Source organism: Elaeis guineensis, chromosome 4 (genome assembly GCF_000442705.2).
Source record: "Elaeis guineensis isolate ETL-2024a chromosome 4, EG11, whole genome shotgun sequence".
Lineage (NCBI taxonomy): Eukaryota > Viridiplantae > Streptophyta > Magnoliopsida > Arecales > Arecaceae > Elaeis > Elaeis guineensis.
Genome location: NC_025996.2, coordinates 62,773,351 through 62,786,479, shown reverse-complemented (window position 1 = coordinate 62,786,479; position 13,129 = coordinate 62,773,351). Strand labels below are relative to the sequence as shown.

Here is a 13,129-nt window from a genome sequence, read left to right as displayed (position 1 = left end):
AAGTGAAGTGGAGGGTGGCTGACCATATGTTGCCTAGTGAGTAGAAGACTTTGGAATGCCTCCAGCATAATCATAGAAGTCCAAGTAGCAGTGGCTCAATGACTGCTCTGGCACTCCTCAACGAGGATATGCATAGGACTGCTATTGGATCGCCAATACTATGGTGGATGGGACATTCTGGATGATCACATATCTGTAAGCAAGTCACTATATAGTTTTAAAAATATTATGTTTACTGATACACAATACATAATCAGATGATTTCTCACCAACTTTCTGATACATATTATACGTTTTTTTAATATATATCTAATAATAACCTAATATATGTATTCAGATAAATTGATATATGATTTTTAAAATATAGTGCTCATTATATATAGTATAAGATTAGATGAGAAATATCTATCATATTCATCGTGCAGCAACCTCGTACAAATCATGAGGAGAACAAACACTTGGTGAACAGATGGAGAGAGGCTTTGACGAGGAAGAAAAGAAGGTATGGATGGGCAGATAGCTTTAACTCTTCTTGCATGTATGATGATTTTATTTATTTATTTAAATTATGCGATAAACGGATCAAAAGAAGTTCGATCTCAAATTCTCAATTTAGCTTTTGGAATTATATATTAATTAAATGGATGCCGTTGAGAGGTGCGGCAAAAAATTATCATCACTTTCCTGGTACGCGTGCCGGTCGTTTTGTATTCAGCCAAGTCAGTACCAAAGAAAAGAAGTTAGAAAGGTATGCCAATCATACCATTTCAAAGAAAGTTCCGGTTTAGCGGAAAAGAAGCGAACAAGGAAAGAATGGTCAAACCATGTGATCTTGTTTCCAGGAAAGATCATGTAACGTATCAAGGTTATTAGTCGTGAATGACAGGCGCAAACTTCACCTGTACTGCTTGCTAAATGGATGGTGTTTGGGTTCACAGCTAGTATGACCTCACCATATCATCTTGGGCACGTCTGTATGGAGGACTGGTCTCAGTCGGCAGGTCTTCTCCATAACAACATGCATCCAGACAATTGATATAGAATTCCTAAAACATGGTGTTCATAGTATATAGTGTAGAATCAGGTTATAGACACCTACCAAATTAATCATACAACAACCCAATACAAATCTCGAAGAGATGGAAAACTTGATGAATGGATGGAGAGAGATTTTGATGAGGAAGAAAAGAATATACGGATTGGCAGATGGCCTTAACTAGTTTTCACGTAAGTATCACAATTTTATTTATTTATTTATTTAAAATTACGAGATAAATGGACTCTATTAGCATGGGAAGTTTCATCTCAGTGTAACTCTTAGATTTTTATATTAATTAAATGCATTCCGTGGGAGAATGCAGCAAAAAATTATCATCACTGTCCTGGCACGTGTATCTGTCGTTTTTATTCAGCCACAGTCAATACGAAAGAAAGGTAAGAAAGGTATACCAATCACACCATTTCAAAGAAAAGATCCAGTTTGACAGGAAAGAGAACAAGGATAGAACGGGTCAAACCATGGGATCATGTTTCCAGGAAAGATCATGTAATAGTTTTCCGAGCGATCCTCCCGACATTACTCTTGCCTACAATATTGAATAGTCTCCCATCTCCGCCAAATCCCAGTCGCTGGTATGGCACCCTCTTCTCTGTTCCACCATTTCCTACCACCTCTCCTCCTGCTGCTAGCTTTAATCAGCCCTTCGTATGCTCAGGCTTACCACAACATAAGCTTGGGCTCCTCCCTCACTACCCTAGGCGAAAACAACTCCTGGCTTTCGCCCTCCGGCGAGTTCGCCTTTGGATTTTATCCCTTGGAAACTAATAGCAGCCTCTTCTTGCTTGCCATCTGGTTCGTGAAGACAGCAAACAGAACCGTTGTTTGGTACGCGAACGGAGACCAACCGGTGCAAGACGGAGCCAGAGTGGAGCTGACCGCCGACGGGGGGCTCTCGCTCAAAGACCACAACGGCCAGGAGGTGTGGAATCCTGGCGCTAGCAATGCCACCTATGGTGCCATGCTCGATACCGGAAACTTCGTGCTTGCGAGCGCTGACGCCTCCGTTAGCTGGCAGAGCTTTGCCAATCCCTCTGACACCATCTTGCCCTCCCAAGAATTGGATCTGGGCACCAACCTGCGATCCCGTATGATGGACACGGATTACTCCAGTGGGAGGTTCCAGCTCAGCGTCCAATCTGACGGTAATCTAGTCTTTTATCCTGTGGCCATTCCTTCTGGCTTGCAATACGATAGTTACTGGGCCAGCAACACCGTTGGAAATGGAACAAAGCTCGTCTTCGACGAGCGGGGTACCATTTACTTGGCCCTAAATAACGGCACTCAGTGGAATTTTACGTCCGGGAAAATGGATGCAGTGAGAGATTTCTACCTCAGGGCTACGCTCGACTCTGACGGGGTCTTCAGGCAGTACGTCCATCCAAAGATTGGGATAAGGAATGGGAGCCGGAGCGAGGGCTGGACGACCGTGGATTTCCAGCCTCCAGACATATGTCAAGCGGTGCTCGTGGAGACTGGGAGTGGTGCTTGTGGGTTCAATAGCTACTGCAAATTGGATAGCAATAAGCGCGTGGATTGTGAGTGCCCACCCCAGTATTCCTTTCTGGATCCAGACAGGAAGTACAAAGGGTGTCAACCAAATTTTGCTTCCCAGAGCTGTGATGCAGATGAGAAGGAGATAGGGTCGCTGTATGATTTCTCGGTGATGATCGATGTCGACTGGCCTTTATCTGATTACGATCACTACAGTCCCATAGATGAGGACAGATGTAAGAGAGAATGCTTAAGCGACTGCTTCTGTGCAGTTGCTATTTATTATCAAAACAATGGGGATTGTTGGAAGAAGAAGCTCCCCCTTTCCAACGGGAAGGCGGGCAGTTATGTTCAGAGAAAGGCTTTTATCAAAGTACCCAAAGGTAATAATTCCCATCCTCACTGTCCCACTCTAGTTACAGAGTAAGAAACGTTCCAGTTGGATCGCTGATAGGAAGCTCTGCTTTTGTAAATTATGTCTCGTCACTTCGATCCTTTTCGACCACTATAATGTATAGCAAGGAGAAGCTTCTGCCCCACTTGAGCGTGGTAGGGCTGGGCCTCTACTCTCTTTACATACCGTGAGCTCGAAGAAGCAACAAATGGATTTAATCTAGATTAATGGGATGCTCACATAATTGCCTTCTCTTCTCAAAACAAACTGTTTGCTTATATTCATTTTTGTTTGTGCTTCTGTTCTCTTGGTTTTTGCTGATACTTCCTCTTCCGATGACAGCTCAAAAGTACAGCAGCATCAGCCTAGGCTCATCTCTTTCGTCTCTGGACGACGTGAACAATTCATGGGTTTCTCCTTCTGGTGATTTCGCATTCGGATTCCTTCCACTCGGAGCCGACAGTAACCTCTTCTTGCTGGGCATCTGGTTCAACAAGGTAGCAGATAAAGCTGTCGTGTGGTCTGCCAACAGGAACAAACCAGTGCCAAGAGGATCCATGGTGGAGCTGACCGGTAGCGGACGACTCGTACTCTACGGTGAGCAAGGCCAGGAGGTATGGTCAGTCAATGCAACAGGTGTTTCCTCTGCTGCGATGCTCGACACTGGAAACTTTGTCCTCATAAACGAAAGGAATAGCTATATCTGGGAGAGCTTCAACAACCCTACCGACACGATTCTACCCACCCAAGTATTGGGTCCGGGCACCCAGCTATACTCTCGTCTAGCAGAGACCAACTATTCACAAGGAAGATTCAAGCTTTCAATCCAGAAAGATGGAAACCTTATGTTTTATTCAGTGAATGTCCCTACCGGATATCAGTACGAACCCTACTGGTCGAGCAATACCACTGGGATTGGTACCCAGCTCATCTTCAATAGCTCGGGCTACCTCTGCTTGAATCAAATGGATGGAAGCATTCTCCCGCTCACAAAGTCGAGCGGCATGGTCTCAACAGAGGACCACTACCAGCGGGAACACTGGATTCCGATGGAGTCCTTAGGCAGTACTACTTCCCGAAGCCCAACTCTAGGACCAGTACTGGCGGGCCAGAGTCGTGGCGCGTCCTGTGGCATCTCCCCGACAACATCTGCTTGCAGGTATCAGGGTCCATCGGCAGCGGCGCCTGTGGATTTAATAGCTTGTGCAAGCTTACAGACGATGGACGGCCGACCTGCGAATGCCCACCAGGGTATTCCTTTCTGGACCCCAGTGATATGTACATGGGGTGCAAACCAGACGGCATGCTGACCTGCGAGCTTACCGATCTTCGGACCATGATGAACGTGGACTGGCCGACGGGTGACTACGAAGTGCTCAGCCCTGTAACAGAGCATGACTGTGGCCAAGCCTGCTTAGGTGACTGCCTCTGTGCAGTGGCAATCTATAGAAATGAGAGCTGTTGGAAGAAAAAGTTGCCACTTTCGAATGGGAGAGAAGACCCTCAAACGGATGGAAAAGCTCTCATCAAGATAGCCACAGTTAGTCCTCCTGGAGGGGCCCAAAATCAGCATACTTTGATCCTCATATTATCCATAATTCTGGGAGGTTCGGCATTGCTGAATTTGCTACCTGTGTTTTACCGGGCCAATTCATTCTTTGGCCATAAAAAGCAGTCGAACCAGATGCAAGCATCATAGGCACTCACCTGAGATCTTTCTCCTACAGGGAGTTGGAAGTTGCAACGATGAGTTCGAGGAAGAACTCGGCCATGGATCGTTCGGAACAGTTTATAAAGGCAGGTTAGTTTCAGATGCTGAAATCTTCATCGCGGTCAAGATGCTTGACAAGGTGGCGCAGCAAGGTGAAAAGGAATTCAGAACTGAGGTGAGTGTAATCGGCCAAACGAATCACAAGAATCTCGTTAGATTGCTTGGGTTCTGCGACGAGGGTGTCCATCGCCTTCTTGTGTATGAGTTCATGAGCAATGGCTCTTTGGCAGACTTCCTCTTTGATTCTATGAAGCCAACATGGGACCAACGAGCTGGAATAGCAATTGAAATCGCAAGGGGACTCTCATACCTGCATGAAGAGTGCAGCAGCCCGATCATCCATTGCGACATAAAGCCTCAGAATGTGCTTCTGGACGACCGCTTTACAGCAAGGATATCTGACTTCGGATTGGCAAAGCTTCTGAGGACCAACCAATCCCGGACTAGCACAGGCATAAGGGGGACCAGGGGTTATGTTGCTCCAGAATGGTTCAGGAGAACAGCAATCACTGCCAAGGTTGACGTTTACAGTTTCGGTGTCATGCTCCTGGAGATCATTTGCTGCAGGAAGAGCATTGAACCGGAGGCAGGTACCGGAGATATTCTTGTCTATTGGGCTTATGATTTCTATAAAGAAGGAAGGTTGGACAAGTTGGTGGAGGACGACAAGGAGGCGATTATAGATGCAAGGAGGCTAAAAAGATTTGTGATGGTGGCAATCTGGTGTGTGCAGGAAGAACCCTCGATGAGGCCCGACATGAAAAGAGTAACTATAATGCTCGAAGGACATGCGGATGTTCCAAGCCCCCAAGCCCTTCCCCTATCAGTTTCTTTGGCTAAAAATATATCCCACAAAACCATGAGTGCAGCCTTGTCAAAAAAAAAAACCGACGAGTGCAGGACACTCGGCATCTCAATCATGAAATTTTCGTTCTAATTCTTGTGCCATAAATCATTTAAACGTCTAGTGCTCTTGGTCCATGTAATTCACAACTAGCTTTCCTACATGAAAACTTGATGTTAGTTATAATGTATTAAAATAAGTTTGATGAATATTACCGGTTTGAAAGGTGTTATGGTGGATGCTCTTTAAAGAGTAGGATTCCAGTTGCAAAAAGTTAATGATGCACTATCTAAATCATATAATCCGTGACACGAACTTAATGGTATTTTTGTTAAAAATAAGGAATGATATTTAGCTCTGCATTAATGATAAATTGCCTTTATATTCTTTATTTTCTTCGTCAATAAACTAAAAATACTTTTTAAGATTTGCAGGTGACATAAAATAAAATACTGGCTAAGAGCACATATTAGCAATAGGTATCCTGTGATTCAAAATAAAATTTTGGACATCCCTATTTTCCCATCCCTACGATTTGCCGTTCTCATCAATATTTAATTATTATGTACTAAAAACTAAAAACTAAAGGCGCATCTGTGCCCCCTCCACTCCTTTTCTCCGAACCCATGCACCCCGCTTCCCACATGTAATGCCCGTTGAAAGAGCAAACGGAGGATCCCCACTTTCCTCTGCTTTTATTTCGAATCTCCGTCGTCCGTCCATCTTTGTTGGCCAGCGATCTTGCCTTTCCTTTCCAAATCTGGCAGCGGTTTCCGTCCTGGTAAAATCCAAGCACGTGCGAGGACTGCGGTGGCCACACGTGATTGCAGGAAACTGCTAGCATCCTCCCTTTATATCCCTTCCCTTTCCCCGTTTCATGGCCACCAAGTTCACCTTCTTTTATCCTCTGTATCCCTCTCCTCGGAACTTCTGTTACCTCTCCTTTCGTTCGAGCAGCAGAGATCCTCGTCGTTGATCTCGGTGGGACGACCGGCATCGTCCTTTGTTCTTCTCTCCATGGGAGCATCCGAGTCTCCTCCCTCCCCTAGATCAAGCCGAGGAGAAGGAAGGCCCTTTGACAGAGCATTTCTCCTCTCGCCTTTCTTCTTTATCCCTCTTGGAGGGTTCGTTACTGTTGCCGGCATGTGTACCAAGCCCTATCAACCCCTGCCGGGCAGTCTCATGGAGGACAGGACATCCCCTGCCAACTTGAGTCCGAGCCCGAGAGACAGGGCACCTCCCTGTCGCCAAGGAACCAGGCCAACGTCACACCCATCTTTGCAACCTTCCGGCCTGGCTCATGCCGCCGTCATCCTTGCTAGTGATGCCGCCGGCTGATTTAGACCCTTTACCCTCTTGCCTCGTTTTGTGGCCGAAATCCCTGTCCTCTGACCATGATCCATCCTTCTCGACTTTCAGAGGCTTGGGCCTTGTACACGTTGTTCCCTGTCTATTTTTCCCTGCCATCTCTGGCCACGGACATCATTAAATCTAATTTCTTGGTGGAGAGTCGATCCGATTAGAGCCCTCAAGCATCATCCGCTATTTCTTCAGACTCCTCCATGGTTGCCATCTCTATGGCGGCGGTCCCCTTCTCCACCTTTCTTGGGCGCCTTAGGGATCGGTGGGTGGATTTTCTACCGACCCTTTGGCAGCACCGCTAGTCCTAAGATGAAGGGCCCGACCATCTAATAGGAATCCAACTTTGGCAATAAAAAAAAAAATAAATTTTTTTTTCAAAAAAATAATTAATGGAGCGCTGATTTTTCTATAATTCTTTATAAATTTTCTACAGTAAGTCTCAAGAATCCTCATAATTTTTTAGTATTTTTGAGCATAGGCCACTTCAACATGTGAGATATCTTCTCGAATCAATAACGACTCCTTTTTTGGATATAATATATTCAAATACTCTATATATCTTTGTTCAAAAAAATATTTCGAATGTTTGATAAATAATTTATTTTCTCAAAAGATCAAAAATATTACCTCTAAATGAGCCAAGTGATTCTTCCATTATGAACTATAAATCGTGATCTCATCAAAGAGGACCAACATAAAATGCTGCAAGAATAGCCGAAGACATCATTCATAAGGCTTTGAAAAGTGGATGGAGCATTAATTAATCTAAAAGACATAACTAAAAATTTTTAATGGCCTTTATGAGTTTTGAAAACTATTTGTGGAATATCATTTTCATGAACTCGAACTTGATGATAGCTTGATTTGAGGTCTAACTTAGAGAAATAAGTAGCTCCATATAGCTTGTCTTGTAGCTCATCAATAGTTGGGATTGAAAATTTGTCCTTCAAGGTGATGTTGTTTGGAGCTCTATAATCATATACATTCACAAAAATCCATCCTACTTCTATACCAGCAACACTAGTGATGAATAAAGATTGTTGTTTGGTCGAATAAGGCCATTAGCAAGCATCTCTTGTGATTGATGCTCAATTTCATCCTTTTGATAATGTGGATAATGAATGGTAGGCCGAATATTCGAGGGACGACTGTCAAATAGAAGAGGAATCTGATGATCATGAGCTCAACTAGGAGGCAGTGTTATAAAGGTCGAGATGATACCTTCATAGGCTTCTAACAAGTTTTGCAACTTGAGAGGCATAGGTTATTTTGGCTTTACTTTTTTTATAGAATATAGAGTCATATATATTGCAGTTCCTCCTTTTGTCAAGACTTTTCGATTGAGTGGCTGCTCATGATCTGTATGGTTGAAGCTCTGAAACTTTTTAACGAATATTGCCATTCCTAAGTTGTAAACTATATAAATAGCTTCGAAAAGTCCCAAACTATAGGTCCAAGGGTGTGAAGCCAAATAGACTCCAAGCACCACCTCACAACTCCCAAGAGAAAGCATATATAGATGTCTTAAAATGAAAATCTTGAATAGTAATTGATAGAGTAGAGTATTTACCACTTGTTGCTAATTTGTCCCCATTAGCAATCATTATGTCAAAAGATTTTTCCTCTGTGGATCGACATTGAATTCTTTTAGCAAGACTGAGATAAATGAAGTTGTGGGTGCTTTCAAAGTCGATGAGAATAGAAACTGGTTGCTGCTTTATTAGCCTCTTAAATCGTATCATCTGGAAGGACAAGGATCCTGAAATAGCATGCATAGAGATTTCAGGTACTAGCTCCATGGTTTCCTCGATCCCATCATCAAAGTCACATTCAATTAAAATAATAGCTTTGATCTACATCAATAGCTAGAGCTGAATTTTTCATCACAGTTGTAATATAGACCCATATCTCATCGTGCCTTCGCTTTAGCAGGTGTTAGGTGCTTAATAGGAGGACTTGCCTCCTTAGGCATACTTATTGCGGAAGTTGCAGGCCAAATAAGGGGTGGCTTTAATGTGCGATATTGGGCGATTTACTTTTCTTCTTGTAGACGAGCAAGATCAATCACCACAGACTTGGAAGCAGGATGAAAAATTTATACATTATGCTTCGAATCCTCTCTTAGTCCACAAATAAAGTAGCTAATGAAGAATTCTTCAGCCCAGTTGTGCGATTTGCGAGTATCTCAAATCATACTTGATAATCTCAAACCAATTGAGTAGAGCCTTGGCACAACTTTGTTAGTTCTCCCTTATAATCCTTATATATAGTTGGGCTAAAACAAATGCAAAAAGCTTCAACAAACTCTGCCCAAGATATAATTTCATGGTACTTTTCAAATCATTGGAACTATTGTAGAGTCTCTTTCTCAAAATGATAGGATGCAAGTGGTCCTTTTGAATTTTGGATATTTGATTGAACTTGAAAAATTATTCTACCAGTAAATCCATCCAATAGGGTTATCACCGTCGAAGCAAAAAAACTCTAATTGAGTGACCTATGGCTATACCATAGTCGTAGTCTCCATAAGGGAAAGATGTGATTTTTCCCTCATAAGTAGGGAAGAAGTGGATGGTTTGCATCAGAACTTAGTGGCAACATCTCCTCTATTGAAGTAGATGGTCGAGAGTCGATCTTCATATTCATGGCCATGATCAAGTTTTTAAGATCATTGATGGCTTGGTTGACATTCTATACCTCAATCTCAAGCTTAGTAAATCGGATGTCAGTGGACTTTCTTTTCCTTAACTCTACATCCATCTTCTCTCTTTGATAATGGGTTTGCACCATAGACCAAAAAAACTTCTGATCAGATCAAAGTTACAAGATCACTAGCTCTAATATCAAATGATATGTCCCTCCACATATCATGACCACTTTGAGGGGGTCAACTTCCAATTAGAAGAGAAAATGGGGAGAAAGAAGAAGAAGATTTAGAGCAAGAAAGAGATTCTTTATTGCTTGGTTGTCCAAAGCCAATGGCTTATATTATGCTGATTCAAGCCCAATATTCCATCTATCACATCATACTTAATTCAGCATAATTGTTAAATAAATATAATACCAAATAGGCCATATAATTCTAAATGATATCCATACCAAAATAAGAAAAACTAAAAAAGAAATCCCTACAGACGATGGTATCAATACCCAAATAAAAAAGCCTAAGAAGGAAATCCCATTTTATTCTTATTGAAGGAGATCCTAATTTATTCTCATTGACATAGTTGGGTTTCTATCACTAGCTATCACCTTCTACATGGATGACTCCATTTGAGGACAAACTCCACCTACAGTGCTCTCCAATATCTCTGAAACTACTAATTAATATCCATCAATTGGAGGAAGAACTAAAGGATTGAGACTATATCCTTCATCTGTTGAAGGTTCTTCATGTGGCTCATGCTGGAATGAAGCAATAAGCAAACAAATATGGTTCTGAAACAAAGTTTGCGGTTGGTGTGACATGGTGTATCTTCGACTCCAACCATATCAACAAACTTCTATTGTTGTTCGCAGTAATCTCAAGCTATCTTTTCTATTATATGGACCGTACAAAGTCATTGAGAGAATTGGACTAGTTGCTTATAGGCTTGAGCTATCAAGTAAATCTAAAATCCATCTGATTTTTCATCTCTCCTATTTTTTTAAAAAAAAAGATTGGCTCAGTAGATGTGGTAATCTCTCAATTACTCAATTTAGAGGATAGAATACTTAAAATCAAATCTGTGAAAATTTTTAATCATCATCTGAAAAAAGTATCATAATCATGCAATAACCAAGGTACTAGTCCAATGGATCCATTTGTCTTCTAAAGATGCCACATTGGAAAGATTGGCATAAGCTTAATGAGCACTTTCTAGAATTTCAACCTTAAAGACAAGACTGTTTCGAAGGATGATGGAGTGATAGGAACCCAACTTTGACAATAAGAATAAATTAAAAAATTTTTCAATAAGAATAAGTGGGGATTTTCTTCTTAGTCTTTCTTATTTTGATATTGATATTATCGTCTGTTGGATTTTTTTTTAGCTTTACTTATTTTGATATTGATATCATTTAGAATCATATGGCCTATTTGATATTATATTTATTTAGTAATTTTTTTAAATTAAGTATGATGTAATAGATGGAATATTGGGCTTGAAACAATCTATAATATAAGCCATTGGCACTTGAAAATCCAGCAATAAATAAGGTTGGAAATGGGCTCAGGCCAGCTCGATGAGCTTTGGACCGGTCCGATTGCAGGTCGGGCTTTGGGCTCAGTCCGAATAAAATCAGATCAAGTTTGGGCTCAGGAATAGAGCCCATTTCATTTTCGGGCCGAGCTCGAACTTGGCTCGGGCTCGGCCCGACTGTAAGCCTGACATTTAGGCCCGAGCCTAAGATTTAATCCCCATTTGTTCTGCATCCCCCCTCTCAGATCCTCGTCTGCTGCAAGGTCATCGGCATCGAATCAGGGGCTCGACGTCACCCATGCTCTCGATGAGTCTGAGGTCACGGAGGAACTTGACGACAGGGGCAAGCTCGACGATGATGCTGGCGTGGAGGACCTAGGGGTAGCGACAGAGGAAGTCGGTGAGGTAGGGGTTGGGAATGCCAAGCTTCTCGAGGTAGGAGAGGACAGGGATCATGTTCTTGCGGATGTTGCAGGCGAGCATGAGGGGGTAGGAGTTGAAGTCATCGATGAAAAGGTCGAGACGATGGAGGAAGTCGATGCCCTCATGCATGACCTCGATGGAGGAGCAGAGCTCGAGGTGCTCGAGCTCATTCGGGGAAGCCGACAATGGACTTGAGATAGTCGGAGATGATGACGTAGGAGACAAGCCACTCCTTACGGCCCTAGATCACACCCCAGGTCACTGACGGCATCTCATACTCAAGGAATTTTGTTGGTGGTGACAATGAGGAGAAAAAATAGAGATTGTTGGAGGATTGATATGGGGGGTTTGGAGATGGAAAAAGAGGTGGGATGTGGGCATGGGGTGTTGAGAATTGTATTCTAAAGCCAATCATTTGATGATTGTGCTAATTATAAATATATATGAATTGATCAATAATAAAAGTTATTTGACCTTTTTTATCACAACATCTTCTAATGAACTCCTATTTTGTGATGAAGTCTTGAGGACTACTTTGATCGATCAAGAAGGATTTATTGCGTAGTTCTTAAACTGGTTCACGACCAAATGATACACTATTACTAGGACGATAGCGATTATCAAGTATAGGTCGTTGTGCACCATATACGTTAGTTGTCCTCGTAACCAAGTGGTGTGGAGACACTAGTATGAATGTAAATGAATTGTAAGAGTATATCTCATAGAACGTGACCAACTACAAGCACTCTACTGAGTAGCTTGCGAAGAGTATGGGTATAAGTGTCCCTCCGATCTAAGATCACCACGGTGACTTGCAAGCAACTCACTGTACTTTGATGTCGGGCTATCTGAATTTTTAATTTAGTGACGAAAAATTTTTGGATACAGTCAAGTACTTATTAAGTCAGTGTGTGAGTCAAGAAAGGATTGATTCCTCTAAATAAGTAGAAGTTAATGCATCGCTGTATTTCAATTTAAAAAAATCTGAGTCTGGATAATCCATGTGATGGATTTGAAAGATTGAAATACAATGTGGATGATTGATCCAGGATTGACGGTGAAATCCTAAGTCTCTTTGAGCATTAGAGTCAAAGAAATTCTCTGATCGGAACATCTCAATTTTTTTGGAGGTGCCTCCATCCTGAATGCCCCTTCCTTGGTTTTAATGATACCTTAATCCTTGACGGCTCTTCCAAACCTCTTTTATAAAAATTTATATATATATATTAAAAAAAAAACCATCCACCCACCGATCTACCAAAAAAAAATCCCGTCCACCCACCAATCTGCTCTCATCCTCTTCTCATCTCACCAACACCTTCATCACTATGAGACCTCTTCCTCTTCTCTTCCTCCCTCTTCTTCTTGTCACCATCCATGCACCTCCCTGAGCCCTTGCAGCAAGTGAATTCACAAACAAGCTTCTTCTTGGGGCATGAAAGCCACTCAACATCAATGACCCACACGTAGAGAAATTGCAAAGTTTGTAGTGTCGGAGCACAATAAGGTGGCTAACGACAAGCTCATGTTAAGCAAGGTGGTGACTGTAGCGAAGGGTGAGACTGCTTTTTTGCCCGAAATTACCTTCGGTTGGTGGTAGAAG

General features: G+C 42.3%; 1 protein-coding gene across 1 annotated transcript; it reads left to right on the top strand.

Annotated features, from left to right (window-relative positions):
• Positions 1–1,469: 1,469 nt before the first annotated feature.
• Positions 1,470–5,769, top strand: LOC105033583 (G-type lectin S-receptor-like serine/threonine-protein kinase LECRK3). The gene is given in 5 exon segments (XM_019846696.3): positions 1,470–2,934; positions 3,288–3,977; positions 3,980–4,611; positions 4,614–4,689; positions 4,692–5,769. Coding segments are annotated over 5 exon segments (3,660 nt in total). The 5' UTR covers positions 1,470–1,634; the 3' UTR covers positions 5,654–5,769.
• The last annotated feature ends 7,360 nt before the right edge of the window (positions 5,770–13,129 follow it).